The sequence below is a fragment of the Anopheles funestus genome, chromosome 3RL (assembly GCF_943734845.2).
Source record: "Anopheles funestus chromosome 3RL, idAnoFuneDA-416_04, whole genome shotgun sequence".
NCBI classification, from domain to species: Eukaryota; Metazoa; Arthropoda; class Insecta; order Diptera; family Culicidae; genus Anopheles; species Anopheles funestus.
The window spans coordinates 82,379,125-82,401,347 of NC_064599.1; the positions used below are offsets into that span (position 1 = coordinate 82,379,125).

The 22,223-nt window shown below is 43.6% G+C and overlaps 1 protein-coding gene across 2 annotated transcripts in view; it reads left to right on the top strand.

Moving 5' to 3' along the window:
• Window positions 1–22,223, top strand: part of LOC125771793 (neuropeptide Y receptor type 2) — a 47,525-nt gene that overhangs the window by 20,086 nt on the left and 5,216 nt on the right. The window contains exon 2 of one of the 2 annotated variants that reach the window (XM_049442852.1): window positions 12,361–14,670. In XM_049442852.1, the coding sequence (XP_049298809.1) occupies window positions 12,914–14,632 (1,719 nt within the window). In that variant the 5' untranslated portion in view covers window positions 12,361–12,913 and the 3' untranslated portion in view covers window positions 14,633–14,670. Of the gene's footprint in view, window positions 1–11,741; window positions 14,671–22,223 lie in introns of those variants that run through there. The other variant, XM_049442853.1, reaches the window with a different exon arrangement.

Below are 22,223 nucleotides of genomic sequence, written 5' to 3' on the forward strand. Positions count from 1 at the left end.
ACACAACACACAGCTTGCCATCAATTTCCGGCCACCGGACGACGTTTGGTTTAGTTTGATCGACCTTCTCAGTGGCGGGTCTGTGCTCCGTAAGTCCAGCGAATTGGAGATGGGTTTTTTACGGTTACAAAAAAGTCCACCAAAATAGAAACCAGGTACCATGTTTCGGGTTCGCTTTTAACCAGACAGGACACAACCGATGGAAAAAAACCCTTCCCATTCCAATGTTTGCCAACTTCATCAAACCGAATGACTTCCGATTGATGGCTTTGGGGTGATGAAGAGTCAGAACGCAATCGATTGAATCGATAAGCAAATTGATGGTTTGTCACGGGAAACGTAAAGCTTGCTTGTCATGCACGCATGAAGGAATTCTGGAAAAATTTCAAGAATTTCTTACTTTTGTTGGGAAGCTAATAAACGTGACAGGGTTAGGTTATTTTCGCTTGAAATATGAATAATGCTGGTTAGGTTTATAGTGCAATAATTGAATTTGTCAATTGGGTAGGATAGGTGCGTATTTCTGCTAGCGGACAAATTGGTGAGAGCTCGTCCCAACGTAGGAGATCCCCGAAGCGACTATACGCATAATAAACAGAATAGAACGCGACTAACAGCAAGAGAGGCGATTCGAACAATGGTGCCGTGACAAGGATTACCTCTACTAACATCAAGGGAGACGATCCGAACAATGCTAATTATGTACTAAAATAGATCTTTAACTAAAACCTTTTCTTTCTCACAACACAAGACACAAGAGTATGATGATCTGAGCTAGAGTCGGCAAAAAGGAATGTTTGTTATACACGGAACAATGCTGCTACACCCTTCTGCACACCAAAGCCAGCACTAAATAGATCATTAGCCTGATGGTGCAGGCATCCAGTTTGTGTTGCCACTTACAACGCCACAAAAACAGTGATGGTTGTGGCATAAATATATTCTCCACCCCCCACCCAACCCATCTCGAGAGACAGGAACCAGGTGCTTCGCAGCACCGGACAAACACGGGATGCTTGTGACAATCAGTCTCCGATCAGCTCGATGAAGCAGAAGAAACAAAATGTAATTAATTAATTAATTTCTTACTCATTTCGTGTCGCTGGACGAAAAAGTGTCGCTGCTGCCGTTTGCCAATAGCGCAGGGAAACCTTTTGCATGCTTCACCGACAGCAAAGATGGTGGAAAATTATCTCGATAGCCAGTCAACGGTCGGATGGACGGCCGTGGCACCAGACCAAAGACCTGTCTCTCTCCCTGGGGGTCAACGATGGTAGAAACCGAACGGTTTCTACTTTGTTGTGATTGATTTATTTTGCCGATTTCTTTTTTCCACCCCATCCCCATTGGGGGAAAACGCAATTTACGATCATCAAGCTGTACTTTCCATCACGATACGAATCGTCTATCGTCTTAAATCCAACATAAACAGCTCTCAGGGGAGATTTTTTTTGTTGCTGCTTGCGGATGCTTTAATTTGACTATATTTCTGCCTTTTGCTTGATTTGATTGTTCGCCACATCAGAGCAAATAAAAAAAAACCTGATTCGAATTATGTTCTTCAAAACGAAGAAATTAAAAAAATCCCTTTTTGATAGGGAATGTATTCGGGTGTTTTTTTTCGCTTTGCCTGCTAGCTGAGGCCCATTACTCATTTCCACAGCTTCCGACAAATGGCTTTCTCGCACGGGAGCATCCGTTTACGCTCGATCGTATCCCACGGCGAAAGTCAAAGAGCAAGCAAAAGGCAACACGAACAGGGACCCATAAAAAATCACATTAAACGGCTCTTAATACGGCTGATGATGTGGAAGGTGAGCATTTGGCATGCTTCACCTGTTTTCTGATGAATGATGACCGTTCCAAGCATAAAAAAGGGGGATGGAACATCCTCTAGAGTATCCTTTCCAGCAAACTTCACCCTATGCTGGTTGCATACCTCCGTAAACGAATAAATAAATTTCCTCGTGACAAGCGCTGTATTTTCTCGACGAACTCGTCCCTTCGGGTCCCCTGAAAGGAATTTTCATCCATGGTGGAGTAAAAAGGCACACTTAGTCTCGCACAAAAGGAAAGGACTACGTTCAGGTGTGTGCGGTAGAACGACGGTGGTTGGGAATTTATTTACCCATGACAAAGTATCCGCCCGCCAAAAGCGTTGTCCTGCCTGCTGATCAATGAAGGGATAATGGAGTATGCAAACGTACGCAAAAAAAGAGAAAAACAGGAACGACCGAAAATCGATAAAACAAAGACCTCCGGAATGTATTAGTGGGAAAAAAATATCGCCATTTGAGGATTTTATTTCCACCCGACTCCATTCCATTCGCGGCTAAGTTGCTCTTTTCAATTCGAGGAAGAAATTTTTGGGTTGATATTTCGGTTGTGGATATTTTGCTACAGAATTGTTGTGCAATAGAACGACAACAAAAAAATAGGAAACAAGATGGGGAAACGTGACGAACGCAATGTAAGAAGCCATTTTAAGAAGATTTTCGTTTCTAGGTGAGTGTAACGCGCGAGAAAAGTGTTCCCAAAAATCCATGCAAAAAAATAACTCCCCCGTGAACGATACCCAGAGTACAAGTTGATTGGAAGACGGAGCACTTTTCCTATTTTTTTCCACCATCGATGATTGGAAAATGAATTGTAGCTTGGCATTGTATGTATATGTGTGTGCCGGTGCGGGTGGACACAAGGGCCCACCATTGCCATTTTTGGGGAGAGCGTGAGTGGATAATGGAGAATTTGAGAAATTCGCAAGGGAAAGCAATTTTCGTCCCGTTGATTGAAAAGAGTACCTCCGCTGGAGGATTGTTTTTTTTTGTTTGGCTTTGTTTTGATAAGTTACGAATATTATTCTCTTCGAACCGGCTAGGTCGGCAGGTTTATAGCAGCAGTACCCCATGTTTGGCCGTCCCTCTACCGGACGACAAAAACGAGCAGGTCGGAAAATGGCCGGTCCTGGTAGATGATAATTTATTTTCCACTTTAGAAATGCTGCCGGTTTCCTAAGCCTCCCGGGGTAGGCTTTCTTTGCTAACACGAGCCTTGTTGGATAAATGTCGGCGCAATGGAAAACTGTGTTTGCTCTCCGGAACACACTTTTGCCAGGTGTTGGTGAATAATATACGAGCGAAGGACTTTGCTTGCGCTGCAATAGAGTCGGAAATAAAAAGATCAAATGTTGCCAAACGGTGAGCTGACGAAACCCGTGTCCCTCTGTTTGCTGTTATTGTACAAAACGAACATGTACGAGACGGTGACGGTTTTCTGGGAATTACTCCCAGCGCCCAGGGTCGGTTGGGCTTCGTTCGAAAAGCTTTCAGGAATTTGTCGAGCTTCGTATAATTAAAATCTCTAATCCAGTGTGTCCACAGTTTTGTCTCGTTTTATTAAATCCCTCCTCCTGGCGCCTGGAGCAGGCAGTCCCTAAAATGCCGTTTGCATTGCATAATGAGATGCAGAATGAAGGCATAATTCGGAACGGTAATCATAATTAAGTAATGCTTTGATCAACTGTGCCGTGTTTGTAATTTTAATTACATGCGTCCGTTACTGGTTTATGGACGGTTTTCCTTATTCCTTATAGTTATTCTCTCACATAAAAAAGGCAAGTATTTGCCTTCAATTCCATTAGTCAAAGATTATTTGATGCACATTAACTCACAGACAGAACATTTACAAAATGAGCTTAAATCAAAATTAACCTCTAAAGCAAAACACCGATCATTGAAAGTCAACGCGTCGCGAGCTTAACCCAATGGCGTTTTCTTGACCATCGCAATTTTTCATCACCTCCATTGAAGCCTCCAAAGGAAAAGCGAAGGCATCGCAGGCCACTGCCTTCATGCCCAGTTGACAGGTCGCTTGCCACGGACCGAAGGCGATCAGCAAATGATTAATGTGGCCAATGAAGGGAAGGAAGATTCATTACGCCGAATGGTATCGATTTCTGGGAAACGATGACGAACTATCCCGAGATGGGAGGAAAAACTCGCCCAACAAAATCGTGTCGATCCAAACGAGCTTAATGGATTAACGGCCGAAGGTCGTCGATAACCGTTCGCTGGTTAGGTTGGTATCCCACAAAAAAAAGAAACTCCTCCCCCCTGGTGGGTGAAACTTTTCTGCATTCGGGTCGCGCACCACGGTTGAACGTTCATTTCCTGTTTGGGGCGAACGGAAAAGGGGCCGACAATTTAGTTTTACCGTGGTTAGAAAAGTTTCCCATCTCACACGCACGCACCTTTTGTGTGGGTAAGTTTCGGGTGAGTTGGTTTTTTCTCTTTTCTCTCTTGCCTTTGCATAAAACGCGCTGGAAGGTGCGTCGAAAAGTGCGTGACGTGATAAATGGTGATGGTGAAAATTAGCCCACGAGAATTGTGGGTTTCGGAACCTTTTTTTTCTCCTGCTGTGGATGATTCTGATGCTTCCCGGTCGATGAACTGAGGTCGTTATGAAACCGTAAGTGTTTCTAACCACAAGGGCATTTTTCAGCAGCGAATTTTGATCAGTCACGATGACCGCGAGGGTAATTTGGAACCTTTTTCTTCCTGCGGGTAACAGTGGCACATTGCAGCACGATTGAAACGTTCAGATAGAATCAGATTTGGATCATGGACGAATTCCAGGAATTCACATGATTTTCAATTTCTTTCTTTGTGGCCAATGCTGCTCAAGGATGAGAGAAAAATCGTTACAAAAAGAAGACAGATTACAAATAGATTACAGACAAACGTCTTTGCTGTGCTCATAGTTCTTCGCATTACGGTGGTCAGTAAGGTAATGATGATATCATTTATTTTGTTCTCTTCTTGGGAGCGCTTTTTTATTTTTTCCCCCGTTCAAGCTAAAACCCTTTTGTGTGGGTTGTTTTTCTCTCGTGTGCTTTAAAACAAATTCCAGCAATTTAGCGAATAAATTTCCACAATTCTTTTTTTCCCGCATCCCATCAAGAATGACCTCGACCGGTCGGAAGGTATCGAGACGTATTTGTTTTCTTTCCATTTATGCGTTCTAGCGCGTCCCTCATTAAATACGCCGTTTAAATTAATGACATAAAAACCGTACCACCGAACCACCCTTAAAGCTACGCATTTGTCACACCCATGCACCACTTTTTCCGTACCCCGGGACCACGAGGTAAATTTTCGATAGAAGCGAAATTTAATTGATGCCCCGCTGCGATGGGATGCGCGATGGTTGATTGATTTATGAACCTTAACGACGGAAGCATTCGACCTCCCTCCCCGGGGGGGAGGAACGGCGACCGGATCGGAAATCGGAATACAAGCGAAACAGGGAGCAGTGCCGGTGCCTTGTTCGGAAAATTGAATATTTTACTACCGATTTTGGCTTATCCCCTGCGGCCGTAAACTTTGACCTTCGCGTGGCGTAGTTTCTCAATTTCCGCTCGATTGGAATTTGAAGCATGTCTCATGATTTGGTTACGCTCATCAAGTGTGGAATGTTCAAACGCTTAGATTTAAATCTTCGTCTTCGGTTGACGGGATGATTAACGGGACAAATGAAGTGAAACCTGGAACCGGACTTATGATGTCCTTTGACGTACTCATTTTTATACGTGCAGAAACAGATCCACTGTACTCGCAACAGTGTACAATCGGTTTTGCAAATGGCTGTTCAAACCAGAAAGTAATTAAACCGATTCATTACGAGCTTATCTTCGCATTTGAAAAGGAAAACTAAACCGATCGAACGACGACTGTACGGAGCGGCATGGAATAGTTCGCTCAGTAAACCAATTAATTTAATGTATTTTAGAACTTATCCCCAGCAATAGCTTTGCCGAAATGCTTAAAAACTATAAGTGTAGGATTAGTTAGCTTCCTAATGGTTATTGGAAAGTGCTAGCGGTCCTATCGGGCTAGTAGCTAGCAATGACGACTTTGTCCAATCGAACAACCTTTCACAGATAATGTTGAAACTGATAAGCTGGCAAATTTTCCGCATGGTTTCCGAAATTCACTAGACACGATTCAGCACTTTATTCTGGACAAGCGTTTCATATCTCACAGTGGTTCATCTTTCCATCGGCTGTAACTGTATCGATGGAACGTGATTCTTCACACGTCAGACATGTCGACTTCACCAAGGTTTAGCGTTTGCAAAGGATCAAACGGAACCACAAACCACCGAACACCGTTCTGGCCCTCGGGCGCTTGAGAAACACATCAACACCCAACTCTGACTAACGGGCGGCTTATTAGTATTCGAAACATTAACATAATCCCGGGCGCGATGAGCAAGTGATCTTGGGGAACAAAACCCCCAATCTAGAAGTCAATGGCAAGGATGACTTCTTGGAACTATGGCTAATGGTGTAACGATGATGAGAGTGTTCTTCCAACAATTTCACTGTTCCCGATAACCTACGGTTCATCGCCGGTACCTGCAGATCAAAAACTGTCGTTGTTCATTCGTTATGCTTTTCGCTGATGTAAAGCGGGTTGACTTCTTTCTCGGTGCTCGTTAAGGATGCTAGATTCTTTCTTGGAAGAAAAGAGAATCTAATCCATACATTGCTGCAAAGCCAATAGTTTCATGATGCCTGCGGTACAAGCGAAAGGTGAATAGCTAACAAGTTTCCCGTTTAACCCGTATGAATATTCTCGAGCCACAGAACACAGAAACACAGATACAGGACTGACTTTCAGTATACGGGATTATTAAGCTCCATAAATATTCAAGAAGAAAGCTGCACGATACTTACATACTGAGGTTTCTTAAGCTTTGCTTCCGTTTTATTCGGAACCGAAACGAATGAGCAATGAATGTTTTCCATTCGGAATGTTTTCAAGGATTATGGAAAGATTCCGCACAAATTTACTTCCGAGTTGTTATCAGTATTTTTCAATTTTCTTTAATCTGTTGCTTTGCACAAGAAATATGATCTCTTTCCTAGCTGCAGTAAATAATTCAATAAATAATACTTTCCTTCCTCTTACCGTTTCTATGTATGCATTTCTGTCCCCTCTCTCTTTCTCTTATTTTATTTCAAATAAAAAAAAAGAAATCCCATCGTTTTGTTCAAAACAAAGCCAGTTGCTTGTTTTGCACGATTTATATGAGAAAAACATAAACAAAACCCACCACGGAAAGGTTTCAGTTATCTCTTCGCGTTGTTTAACCTTTTCCGAAACTAATTAAGTCGCCTTCAACAGGATGGAGACGCCTGGTTGCTCATCGGTGTGCAAAACTTTGTCACCATGGTGACGCGTCCGCGATACCACGGTGTGGCGCGTGAAGGAACATTTTGTTTTGTAACGCAACAACGAAAGATCGCTACCGACGGATAAGCGGACCAGCAAAGTGGAAAAGAAACTTTTCCCTTAATGAGCCTTCCCGGAGACAATGGCGCGTGTTCTTGGGAAAATACATAACAAAACGCCACCTTGCGCCAGCACTGGTTGGGTTTTTATTCCCGTTTGGGGAAGCTTCAGTTTTCTAAGCTTGGCTGGGGCGAAAAAAAAGGGATATTGGTAGTATTGGCGGCCTCCAGTATCAGTAGCCTCCAGTGCACGTGTTGATGGTGTTTGATGGTTTGGTGGTGAATTGTTGCGACCTTTTTCATTCCCTAGTCGTTCCGCTGGAAGTCAGATGAAATTATTTACGATTCCCTTGAGTCTTCTGAAGACTTTCCCTGGGCGAGAGTCATTAATTGTACCCAATGGCGGGGAGGGGGGGGGGGGGGGGGAGGTTGCAGATCGGGGAAAACTTTCCACTTAAAAACAACGCTGGCGGATGTAGGACGCGGAATCAGAAATCCTATCAGCTACCGATGGTGATGGTTTAAAACCACAACAAGGGATTGTTGCGGGAAATCGGGGTTTCAAAAAAGAAAAAAAGAGAAGCGAAAAGCAAGTGGCGAGTTGGCGACATTTTGGCGAGTTAAATGAGTTTATTGGCAATAACAAAACGAACTACTTACTGATACGCTGAAGAAGTGTCCATTCAGACACCTCGAAGCAGTGTTGGAGGGCAGCCAATCGATTTTTTTTTTCAGCTGAAAGTTTAAATTACATTTCTTACTACTTTAATAATACAGCTCACTAACCTTGGAAAAGAATTAACTGATCTTTCGAATTGATGGATGAAAATTGGCAAACAAAATGCGTTCAATCCCGGATCTGGTGATACAAATTCCCAGCGTTAAATATTTGAACAGATTATTTACGAAGGAAATTAGCAGGATTTTCACAAAGCTTTCCATAATCCTACCTTCGGCACGAACAACCCACAAAACCGATCACCGGTCCTATTTGTTCATTCGGGGAGCGTAGGATTTGTGTTACATTGTAACAAGCTTGATCCACAGACCCTTTTTTGCTGGTGGTTTAAAATAACGTTTTGTTCTCGTTTCACGAAAAGGTTCAACTTCATTCGCACCGTACAAACAATCATATTACATCATAAGTTTTAATTGAAATGAATGGCGGTATGGGATTCGAGTGTCTTTTCGAAAGGTTCAGCAGCTGCCGGATCGGAACAAAAACCCGTCGAATCGATCCGTAGACTTTGTACCGCTTTCATAACCGCTTTTGACAATTAAGCTAAAATAAGCAATCCTTCATCAAGTGGCAGCTGTGTCCAGTGGATTATTTTGTGTGAAATTTTGCAACAAACTTTCGCACACTCTTTCCACTTCCTAAAACCGGCTGACGATGGTTGGCTGATGAATTCCGGCTTCGCATAATATACACGTGCCACCAGTCAGCTAGCGCAAACATAAATCAATGGATATATCCACGACAAGTTGAGGACTTGTGGATTCCACGGTTCAGTGCGCGTGAACATCAAAAACATATTTTATCGTGTTGCGCTACACAATCGATGATATACACCGAGGCATGGAATGGGAAAGACTTCTGTGTCGGACTGATTTCCGGACTCGCTGGCGATACGAGACGTGCCCGGTGTATGAAATATTCATCGGACAGTCTGACAAGTTTCGGAATCGTCCGTCCGACGTGCACACGTTCACCAGCGGATTGTTTGCCATTGTTTTAATGTGAACCATTTTGTCGGGATAATATCGGATCGGCTTTTGTGCCGCTGCTTTGACGTTTGAGCAAGGAAAGTTTGTGTGGAACTGTTATGGTGGTAATGGTGGGATTCATTCGCACCACATTACAATGATCGTACCGGAATCAATCGTGTTGGAAAAACCAATATTCCTTTCCGGGTTTTTTGTGTTGTGATACATGATATTCATAATAAATGGAAAATATCAATTTGAGAAAAGTATGTTTTTTATGTTGCATAATATACACTTTACTAACTCTGCCTAGTGATAGCATTGTGATTATGGCGAATTACAAACCTTCCCACAAGTTTCATGTGCAGGAAAAAGGATGGAAAATGTCATAGCCAACATCCAGTAATCCCATTACCAATACGGCAAATGCAGTGTACCTTTATCAAATTCAATCAGCATTATTTCGAAAACGACGATTGATTGTCCACAATGGGAACAGAACTTTCCACCCTCCTATTCTGAAGTCCATTGTTTCCTGATGAGTAAAGCATACGTGCTACACCGTACGTAGCAAAAGAGATGTTACGTCAACCTTTGCACCGGAGAAAATCCACATTGAATGACGTGTTCGTTTTACGGTACAATGAACAAGTGGCACCCGGCCCGTCCTAAGCAGAATGCCTATATTTTCCTTCTGGAGTTTTTGCGGCGATAACCGCACGGCCACATCGCGCTCTTGGAGAAATTCAATTAAAATCCATCCCATCTTTCGCCGTCAATGCACTCGTCACAAGCGACGATGTAATGCCAATTTCCGAGACATTTCTTTTCCTTTGCACACAAATGCTAATGGATCTATCGCGTCTGAAGTCGCATAATGGTTTTCGTCTCAATTAAGGCTTTGCACTGCTTGGAAAGCCCCCTAGATCGGCGCCAGCTATTTGCAAAAACCACACACCCGAAGAAGTTGTGCTGCGTTTGCTAAAGTCACCGAGCCGATGTTTGCAAAGCTAATTTCATTCGATACGGGTACGGATGGTGACAAAAACCGCATCGATCCGTCACCGATAGCAGTCAGGCGTGGTGTGTGTGCCTTACTGGCGCGAGATGGAGCGAGAAGTTTCAGTGACCGTTGGGAAAGTTCACGGTACAGTAGGTTCTTCAATCGGCACTCAAATGATGAAAACTTCCCGCTCACCATTGATAGTCACGCATTCGATAAAAACCGTGACAGAAATGGCATTTGGTCAAAGTAATTTTCCACCGGTAGCCTTGACCGTAAAATGAAGCTTGCTTTGGGTGCTCTATTTCAATGGCAAACTCAAGAAGATGATAACCAACGTTTGCAAGCAACCGTTCAGTACTCGGTGCTTGTACTGATGATAGCAACTGAACTCAATTACTGAAAAACGAATTCGTTAACTACGAACTTGAACCCCCGTCCGGTTTGTATGAACTTGTTATGGGAGTGGTTTGCAAAAATCAAAACCATAAAGGGAAGCTAGAACGTTTCGAAAAGTAAATTGCTGCATGCAGAAAAGGACCCTGCGGAATGTAATCAATCGGATTAGTGATCCGGAATGGGGCAAAGTGCATGAAATGACTACGTTCCCGTACGGTACACGTGAGGATCCGTTTTTGAAGGATGATCCAAACCATACACAATATTGCAAAACGGATCCGCACCGGTCGCCATAATGGGTGAATGGTGAATGTTTGATTGGAAAATGTATCATGCGGAGGTTAAAAGAATAGAAGGATGATTAGCCATAACCAACGCTAATTAACGCTGGCTCCACACTGTGAGCTGATTGATGGGTGGGTGTTTGATGCTACAATTTTACATATTCATATGCAGAATTCACAACAGAAAAAGAACAGACAACCAACATCACGTGTAAAGATTTTTTTTATTACATACTTTTATCACTCTTTATAAAGTGTTTCGTTAAAAAAACAACAGTAGTTGTAGTTTATACGAGCAAAAAAGCTCCATGTATCATTAATATATTTAAAGTCTCAAATCAGTCTCACGTCATCCATTCAGGACAACTTTGCATGATGTGCTGCTGCATCTGAACATTGGGCAACAAACCACATTATGGAGAAAATAAATTTTTGAATTTTACATAATAATTTCAACTGATAATATTTATGCATGAATTTGCCTATTTATCATATTTATATCTATGTCCGGGGCGGCCCGGTGGTGTGTGTGATAAATGGCGTCGATCCACACGGCAGGACCGGGGATCAAATCTAGACAGTTTTTTGACTACACATGTTAAGTACTGGTGGGTAAATCTTCAATTTTCCCGAAGTCGGAGTAATTCGACTCCGAGACATTCCGGAGTAACTTCGGAGTCGCTCCGGAGTAATTACTCCGGAGTAAACTTCGGAGTTACTCTGGAGTTAGCCGGAATTATTACTCCGGAGTTACCCCGGAAATAAATCCGGATTAATCCGGAGCAACTACTTCGGAGTATACTCCGCTTTTTATAAGTCGGAGTCGGAGTGCATTCAAGAATCCAGCCAACAAGAGAGAGAGAGAGAGATACCTATGTTTTATAGGAGTTCATAGAAGATACGCTTCAAGAAGTATAAAATATATGAAAAATTAAAGAATGAAATATTTTCATCTTTGAGAAATTTTCCGTCTTATGGAGGCTGGCGCTCACGGAGACTTCATTCTATTTATAACGCAATAAATTATGACCATTCATCATTGTGATCTAATCCCAATGTGCAGCCACTGCCAAAATAAAAACGCAAGCTCCAATAAGCTCCACATAGCGCTCCATCCAAAGACGCCCTAATGACGGTTTACAAAGTATAATCCACGCCATGTAGTACCAGCATCAGCAAACATTCGATTACATCACACCGATTTATATACACCGACGCTCCGATGCGATTAGATACTACCATACGGTATGTTCTGTCCCGCATCAACACACCGTGATTGACAGCCTAGATATTATCGTAGATTAAGTAACACCACTGCCATGTTGTTCGACATCATGTCGCCAGCAGCGCTCACGCATCCCGTCCAGCAAGTGCTGTGCTAATCAATTCGGCATCAAAATTCAATAATCCGCTCGCAACCCCTTTCTGTATCTGGATCGGTGGCAAACCCCCCAGCACAAACCCCTTTTGTCCAGGTTTATAATGGTGGCCCGGGAAAAAAAATCTCCTGGAACGATACTTGCCCTCCTGACCGGGTTAACATCTGGGAAATGTGATTTGTCCCGATCAGCCAAACTCGAAGAACTAACAACCTGACGTATTTTTTCTCCTTTTTTGCTGCATAAATCGAAATACTAATGTAAACTCTTTTCATTTTCTTTTTTTTTTTGTAGACCTCCATCCGGATCCCGACACATCAATGCTAGGGAAAAAAAACGCAAACCATCAATATTACACGCGAATCGAACGTGAAAAAGAGCGATAAAACTACGCAAGTGTGCATTTGAAGGATTGGCATCAACGGCAAAGAGAGAGAGAGAGATAGAGGGAGATTACAAAAAAGGGCTCCCACACAGATCGTACAGATTTCGGATGCTGTAACACATCCCCGCCAGGACATTCGTCATCGAGATAATCGTTTCGAGTGTATGTGTGCGCTTGCAGGACCCTTGCGACCAAAACCGGCAGAGTGTGACTAGTGTGAACGATGTGCGGGGAGATAAACACGCAATGCTCCGCATAGACCATCATCAGCACGTGCAGTAGTAGCACCAGCGTGTGGGACGGTGGTGGTCTGCCGGAGACACTCATCGAACGACGGGACGCAAATCGAACAAAGACAGCTTGACACACGGTGCACGTCGCTTGCGTGTGTGTGTGTGATCGTAAATATTTTACTATCGCGTAAGGCGTAACGCGTCTCTTTGCGCTACGACGCATACGGAAATGCTGACGCCAGTGACCGGACTGGTAAGCTTGGTGGGTGCCGTAACGGCAGCTACGGCCGCCTCAACGGCCCCAGCCGCCATGGCGTCACTCGTACTCGATCACACCGAGCTGCCATCGATTGGTACGGTCATGCCGGGCCGTGGACTGCTGCCATCGAACGCAACGAATCTCACCCTCACGCTCGAGGAACTGTTGCTGTTTGGGCGCCCGAACAGCAGCACGGTGCCACCGCCGACAGTGGACAACGATATTATCTTCTCGAACAAGCTCGTACAGATCGTGTTCTGTGTGCTTTATTCCAGCATCTTTGTGCTGGGAGTGTTCGGCAATGTGCTCGTGTGTTATGTCGTGTTCCGCAACAAAGCCATGCAGACGGTGACGAATCTGTTCATTACCAATCTTGCACTTTCCGATATACTGTTGTGTGTGCTGGCGGTGCCGTTTACGCCGTCTTACACGTTCATGAGACGGTGGGTGTTTGGGAAGCTGTTGTGCCATACGGTACCGTTGGCGCAAGGTTGCAGCGTGTACATATCGACCCTAACGCTAACGTCGATCGCGATCGATCGGTTCTTCGTGATCATCTATCCGTTCCATCCGCGCATGAAGCTATCGACGTGCATCACAATCATCGTGTTGATATGGTCATTCGCTATCATGGTAACGATGCCGTACGGTCTCTACATGCGTCTGCACGGTGTCGCATCGAATGGAACGGACGGCACCACAAACACACTTTCCAGCGCAATGTACTGCGAAGAGTTGTGGCCGTCGGAGGAAATGCGCAAAACGTTCTCGATCGTCACCTCGATACTGCAGTTTGTGCTGCCATTCATCATAATGGCATTTTGTTACATCTGTGTGTCGATACGGCTGAATGATCGGGCCCGTACCAAACCGGGCAGTAAAACGTCCCGCCGGGAGGAAGCCGACCGTGATCGGAAGAAGCGCACCAACCGTATGCTAATCTCGATGGTGGCCATATTTGGCATTTCCTGGCTACCGCTCAACGTAGTCAACATGTGCAACGACTTCAACTCGGACATCAACAGTTGGCGGTTTTACAATCTGATCTTTTTCATCGCCCACCTGACAGCGATGTCCTCCACGTGCTACAATCCGTTCCTGTACGCCTGGTTGAATGATAACTTTCGCAAAGAGTTTAAACAGGTGCTACCGTGCTTTGATCCGTCCCGTGGTCGGGCGGGTACGGTAGGTGGCAATCGGGCCGGCGGAGGGTGGCGTTCCGAAAGGACATGTAACGGCAACAATGATACGGTGCAGGAAACGCTCATACCGAGCTCACAAATACTGCCCAGCAGTCGCAGTTCGCAACCGCAGCAACAACCGCAACATCTGAGCTCGTCCTCCAGCCAGGGACAGAGCAATCAACCGACGGTCGATTCGATTCTTCTCTCGGAGGTTGTCCCACCGCTATCCCTTCCACCCCCGCTTACCGGCAACATGTTGCCGAGTGTGCAAAGCGCCGAAACAGTAATCCTTCCATCGGGCGTGCTGGAAACACCGTTCGATGTGCAGCTCATCCCGTGTGCGGGAACGTCGGTCAGCAATGGCACGTCGGACGCGACAAATCTCACCGCAGCTGGGGGAGTTCGAAACGGATTAAGCCATGCGTGTACGAACCCAAAACTTTCTTCACTCATACTCATCAACGATGGAACAACGGCTGATTCGAAAGTGCCCGCCATACTTTAAGCGGATGAAGCTGCGAAAGTACATCGTTAATTCACTCGGTACGTATATATATACGACAGCAAAGGGATGGTTTTTGGCGAGTAATGGGTATACTTAAATGGAAAACTATTTGCCTCGCAGATTGCTTAAAATAATTTCACCCAAATATAAAAAAAAAACGGAAAGCATTTTTGTGCTGTTTTGCGTGATATCATACCATTAGCAAAAAAGGATAATAATTAGATAATTGAAAAATTCTTTATTTTTCTCGTACGCCGGCAGTTTTACGATTCCGGCTTATCGCGCATTATGGAAATAGCTAGAGAAAATAGGAATGCCAGTAGTGTGGCAATGCCATAATCGTTGCACATTGCTCCATTTTTTATGGTGCTGCTGGGTGATATGGAAATGTATTCAAATGCTTCTGTGCTGGCTGGTAGTTTCGCTTTTTTTCGCTTTTTTCCCTGCCAACAAGTCTTATTCCAATCTCTGCGCTGTTTGTTGCTAATGCAAGACTATCTTTTCTTGGTAAAAATCTCCACTAAAGACACAAGTTACGCTCCAACCGTGTTTGTGTTTATCTTCAGGGGATAAGCAAATTATTTGCTTTTTGTGTAGCTGTGATTTGAAACAATTTGAATAAGAAATAGCACTTCCGAGAAGCTTATTTCACAGCACAGAATGGATTCTTTTGCTTTACTACGCTTTTCTAAATAATGTTACGTTGTTTAGAAAAAGGAGCGTAAATTTCGAAGAAGCTTTCAGAAAATTAGCGTTTTACTGAATTCTTCTTTCACGCGAAAAAGTTTACTTTTTATTTTATTTTCCTCCAACAGAATTGATTGCATGAACACCTACTTCACACGTACAGATGTTGAACAAAAGTTGAACAGGATCAACAAAAGTATCATTGTTTCATGGTAATCGCAACGTAAATTACCGAAATTAAGATACCTCATTCAAATGTACCTCGAATTTCCACCATTCTGTCATCAGAACTCCACTCGTGTGTCCTGTAATTAAAGTAAATTGGTTTTCATTTAGCACCGAGCACAAGTTCGCACGCGTGCGGCACAATATCCGGGGGGGTTTTTTTGGTGTCATTTCGAAAAGGACGCCTCCCATAAAAATGAAATCAAGTTGTGTTTTTTTTTGTTCTTCACCAAAATTTTACCACTAATGCTGCCGGCCACCGGATTATGGTGACGGAAAAACTCATAATGTACGGTATTAAAAGTTGATAAGAACCAAAATATTTGCCCCCTCGGGGGAGGGTGTCATTATTTTGCACTGGAGATTGAGAGTGTTCTGTGAATCGGAACATTTCGGACGCAGGCAATAAAACGGGTGCGCTCAACGGTGCACAGATGAGATCAGTACTGGTCCGCCACCATGTACCTTTTCTGAGCTTGTTTGTTCTCTCGCTTTAGATGCTTTTTGCCTTCCGGCACTGGACGGTGAGTAAAGTTTTGCCGACTGACAAAATGTTCTACAATCGTGTGGAAATGTGTTGGGGAAAAAATGTGTTAATCCCTACTAACCGAGGAAGCCACCCGTGTCGTCTGAAACATTCCAACAGTCTGCAAGGTATTGAATTGAATTTATTGTCAATTACGAAAATAATCGAACATATAACCATTCCGTCAGGGTTTTGTAGTGATATTTAGGATTCGAACCTTTTGGATAAACGACCATTTTAATCGCTTTCCAAACAACCGAAGCGCACCGGTCGATCCGGTCGAATCGGGATGTGGTTCTGTTTACCGACACACAGCATAAAAGGATTAGATCGAGCGACGATGGAAACGAGGTGCCAGTTGGGCTAAGCTGGGTGCGTAAAATAAGATTATCCGATATTCAATTTCAATTGAAGCCATTATGTTGATGGCGATTCATGGAAAGCACGGAGCAGGAGCATAACTTGCTTGGGGGAAGACTTCAACACGCTAGTATTAGTTAGCAAAAGGACTCAGTAGGCCCTTTAGTAGTCGCTTACCAGTATGATGCATTGGTTGGGTTAAAATTTAGTCAGAAAACAGAAAATAAACAACATTAAACATGACTCATCGTCCTTCCCAGATGGAAAACCATCCGCATACACATTGAAAAGCACCTGCTAAATCAGTGTTAATGGTGTGCGCTGTTAATGGAGTTTCCGTACGAAGTCTTGCTTTCTACTGCCGATGGTACAGTCTTGATAGCTTGATAACGAACGCTGCGGCCTACATACAGAAGCAGCGAGGTGACGAAATTTACGTTCAATAAATTAATTCATTTCCCTCCCATAGCTACCAACCATGTTCCGTGCAGCATTCGGTATCGAAAAAGATGCCTTTCATTTCCGGACTACGACGATGCCCTGGCGGGTCTTGGTATTCACTTTCGCCTTGGTGGAACAACAGGCCAGCATGCCAGACATTTCGCATATCTCTTTTATTATGAACGAAACTACATCATAATGTACCGAAATACACACCATCAGCAATGGGCAAGACTGTAGGACAAACAATGGGATGTGCTTTTTTGGGGTATGTTCAACGTTTTGTCTATAGTTTTTCTCTTTTTCTGGCAATAACATTCCATGCAAATAATTTAGCATAATGAAAATTAATATCTTACTTGGAACAGAAAGAACGAAAAGGATATTTTATCAAATTTCGAGCAACTCAAAAGTATAACTTGAATAAAATATTTCCCAAAAACTACAATTTTTTCAGACCCTCTTTTCGCGATAATATGGGAAAACCAAGAGGAACAAATTGAGAAAATTCCTGCTGTGGTCGAGATTAGGTCGAACCATCCCTTAACAGTTGTCATAAAATTGACCCATTTTTCCATAACCTCGTAATAAAACAGCAATGGGGGAAAAAAGTAGTATCCCAATTTTTCATTCTCCCTGTAACCGCTTCCGTGGGTAAAACCGATAAAAAGCTATCCCCAGGGATACTTTATGAGCGTTATCACTAGCATGCTGGATGCTATTTATTTATTCAAACACATAACCACCATCTTCCGTATTTTTGTTACCTTTTTTTTTTGGTTATAAGGTAACTCTAATGTTGATACTCCACCCTCAAGGTGGAAGTTCGTCCAATAATCGTTCAATAAATGGTGTCTACTCGGCGTACGGCGGCGGAAAGAGAAAACGTCGAACAAAAAAAAATCATCCCAACTTCGAACCCTTTTGCTGTCCCATTTTGGTTGCATGCCAATACTCCATTTCGCCGGAACCGTTCGTGAGTCGTTGACTCGCAGTATAGCTCACAAAAGAGTTATATTTCACCGCCCGGAAAAGTGCTACCATAAATACCGTTTACTGTCAATTTATACGATTTGATTCGGTTGCATGTAATTTCTGTGCGTGGCCCAAGGAACTCCAAGTATTTTATCGAAGCTTCACCGTACACTAGCACCATCATAAATGAAGCACAGGAGACACCAAATATTCGAACTATTACGGTTTCATCGCAATTGGGTGTGGTGGATAATAAATGAGTATGATTTTAAAAATAATATCCAACTTTCATTGTGACCAAAAACGGTTGAATTCGTGGCCAGAAATGCAAACAAAATTGAAGTGTTTGCTTTGCTGTTTGGAAGGTGGGACGAACTTTTGTTTTTCCGGTTCTGATATATCTCCTTTCCTTACACTTTTACGCTTTGTAGACTATAACATTGGATACTTTTTTGATTATCTCGCTTCGGAATTACACTGTAGCACTTCATCCAATCGAATCCAATTGCTTGCGAAACTGAAAACTTTCAAAATTGCATTTTCATATAATGTTCTAGGTAATGGTTTGATGTGCATTAGATGCTATTTCCTACAATCTCGACCAGATTTCTTATTTCACCTAAGCCAAAAGACAATGCAACAGGCAACCGCCGTCGGCGTGGAGTTGCTCTTATGACAGTTTCTTCTCCATATCGTTGGGCTTTAGCAACGAAAGGGAACGAATGTTCAATCCTTCTGTGGAATGTTCAATTGCTTCGCTTTCGGCTAAAACGGTACGCTCGTAAAATTGTTGAAGTAGCATTTCTTCTGACTGAACTGTCTCAACCACTTCTAGTCCGCATTTGGCATCTAGTTTCGCCAAGAAGCAGGAGCACCATTTTCCACAAAACTGTTTCGCCTTTTTCCAAAAACCCACACCTCCCGGGGGTGGACCATTTACTCGCTCCATTCGAAAAGAGCTATTGACATTGGCAGGGCGTTATCTCGGTTTTTTGGGTGTAGATATCGGAAACGATTCTACGTCCTCTTGTCCTTGCAACATTTCCGCCACGATTTCAGCGCACGTACGAGACCCACCGTAATGGCATCCAGGGTTGAAATGGAGAACAATGGCAAAGTTTGCACCGAACTTGTGCCGGTTGACTATTTGACTTTTCGCAACTCATGGATTCGACAGGCACTGTTTTACGAACGAGCATACATTTCGGGAATGTTTTGCACTGCTGTCGTATGCTTCGTGGCCTGGTAACGCGCGTATCGCACGGGTTGCATTGAATGTAATATTTGATTGCACTTTAGTGGCAGTTGGGCGTAGAATCTCATGTCACGGATCTTACGCTTTCTCACGATCAAACGTTGAAACGAAACCTTTCCGTTTCAAGCGAAATGGTAAACCATATTGATGTTATCACTTAAAGATGAATTGAATCTTGTCTTCATAGGGAGTACAAGAAGCAGCAGCAGCAGCACGTCCATTACGATATACCATCGTCTTCGGATGTCTGAAACTTAATCCGTTTCAGCGAGACAACTTCCCAACCGTAACCCATTAGCAAGTCAATTGATTAGAAACATGGAGAGCTTTACTGACGGCGATAATAATGATGATAATGATGAAGGTGTAGGCATTCTAGTGGAAGCACCCAGAACGGGTTCGCGGGAAACACCGTGCGTCTCATTAAGCAGATATCATTAATCTTAACCCAACGTATCTTGTACTGTAAAAGATGACCGCGAATGTCCAACCCTGCGATGAAGGGAAAGGATCAAAGCAATTAGCTTGGTTTGGTTATGGCGCTGGCAGGAAAGCGCGCTCACAAGAATAGTAATTCCGGCGATTGGATGGATTTCATAACGAATTTCTCCACATTCATATTCAGTTTGCTTGGGTGAGTGTAAAATCAACACGATAAGCAATGCGATACATGGGGAAATTATTATAAAGGAGAGCTATAAATATCACAAGATGTCGATATGTGTTGGACAGATATTCCAAAGCCTAATTTATGGCAATTAAACGCGAATGAAGCAATTGATAACGCATTTATCCGCAAGGCTTTGAATTACTAATGAATATACAATTAATTCAATTGCTGAATGTATTTTGGTTATTTAATAAAGCATCGTGGTTATGATGTCAAATCTTTCAAAAACCATTCTCCAAGGTTTTATAACACTCACTATAGAGAGGCAAGTGTTATGACACCAACAACTCTTGCAACAACTCTTGCTGTTCCCAGTCCGGATACTCTCAGATACCAGCTATTCTCGCAATGCATCACCAAAACCAGGATATTATGAAGAAACCTAACGATAATAGAGCCATATGGCTATACAGAACGCTTCTTTCCAACAGCTGTTCCGTCACCGCGTTCTAGAGCGCTCGTAATCTCATCACCGTTGTGGTGCAACTAGTGGCCATAATTATTATGCGAACAACTTCATCTACAGCATGCAGCACGAATGTCCTAGCGCCAAGCCCGTACTCCCAAAAAGGTCGGATAGCTTATGTACAGAAGAATGATTTCGTGCACGTCCGGTTCGCTGGGTGCATCTCCAGACAATCCTTAAAGTGGGTTCACGGTTCAGCGCAGCAGCAAAAGCAGAAAAGGGGTTTAATATTCGATGAGCAAAGTTAAGCATGTCTACCAGAATGGCTACAAAAGCGAACCAACTGACTGCTGCAGCTGCATTCGCTGTTGCATATTTCAGCAACTAGAACTGACGCTCTAAATCAGAGCACCATTAAGCTTGGGCAGGCATTAAGCGCTCGGCCATGGAAAAAAGGTTTCTGACACCTGACATGCGAGTGAGGGAGCGAATGCGAGATCTCCTAACTTCTTGGTTGTGAAAAGTGGCCACAAGGGATGCGATTAACTCATTAGACGGCTTCCGAAAGTGAACACACTCAGCGCACAGTTTACGTAGACATATCTACTAGACGACGTACTCTTGCTACGTGTCCGACAACTTGAACAAAAATCGGAAACTGTCACGGTAGAATGCACCCGGTGGTGGCTTAAGAACGTCCTCAAAAGTCATGTAAAAAATCACATTTCATACATCCTGTTTTCCAACGTTCGCTCTGGTGAGCAAAAACGCCTAACCTAAATTCCCATCGATGCGCCTCACCGCACACCGTTGGCATGGTAGTTCCTACGTCGCCTTCGAGTCTGGGTTGAACCGTGGATTGTCAGCCGAAGCTTCCTTAAAGCTATGGTCAGATTATCTGGATCCTACCCGATTGGACATGATGGGTGATGGCTGGTTTTTGCCGTCAAGCGTGAAAAGTCATGTGGCTGTAAAAAAAAACGCTCGCTTCCAGTAACGACACTGCTCCCAGGGGCTGGAGATCCTCACAGAAAGAGGTACAGCGAGTACTGGGATTGGGATTTTTTGTACGTCTATCAAATCTCACTTTATGCTGATGAGTTTCCGCCAGGTTTGCTGCCGGAAGGTTGCTTACGAGAAGTAGGTTTTTTTGTTAGCTCGCTTTTTACAGTCTTCCGATCGTTTCCATTATCGGGAGCATGGTAGCAGTTGCTATGTTACCGGTTACCATAGACATTCCAAAGTTATCAGGCAGCAAACATTCTCCAGCAAAGCCGAGAGGATGTAATTTTTCTGACAAACCTGAAGCTTGCAATGATTGGATTGACGCTTGGCGTTAGAAATCATCCATTCTCAAAAGTACTTAGGAGCAACAGATTTTTTTCCTGTTGTAGGTCTTCAATTGCTTTTACCATGAAAAGGTGGTCAGGATTAGTTGTAGTTTCCACGTTGGTTGTACGTAATCGGTAACTTATTAAGAGTAACGGTCGTGTTTCATTAGGGTTTTGTCTTGTCTTGTCTTGGTAGTGATCTTTTAGAAATCTTTCAATTTTCTGGGGATTTTGGGGATGCTGATAAGGGCTCTATTAAATTCGTTATTATCACGCATTAGGTAACTTTAAGCAAGAACGAAAATGCGCACCAGGAAAGGATATAGTTGCGATAATCACTGACACAGAAAGGTGGAGCAAATTGCTAGCGAAAGCTTCAACAGGAACAGCTTTTTATCGAACGTATCGATTACATCATCAGCGATCTGCTAGTTTAGAATGTGGGTGCTATAACACGACGCCGGTAGGACATAATCGTGGAAGGGTGGCAAAGCTTGCCGATGGAGACGTACAGTCGCGAGAAAAGAAAATCCAATCCTAACGAGCACCTTCGTACTTGAACGCGATACGGCTCGCTGATGGTGAAACTGATCCAAGCACCAAGTCTCCAAGCACCGGCTCGAGTACCGAGCAAACCCGAGTTCCCATTTGCTCGCACCCCCCCCATTCCGGTGCCACTTATTTCCACTCTATTATGGACTGTGAAGGAGGACTA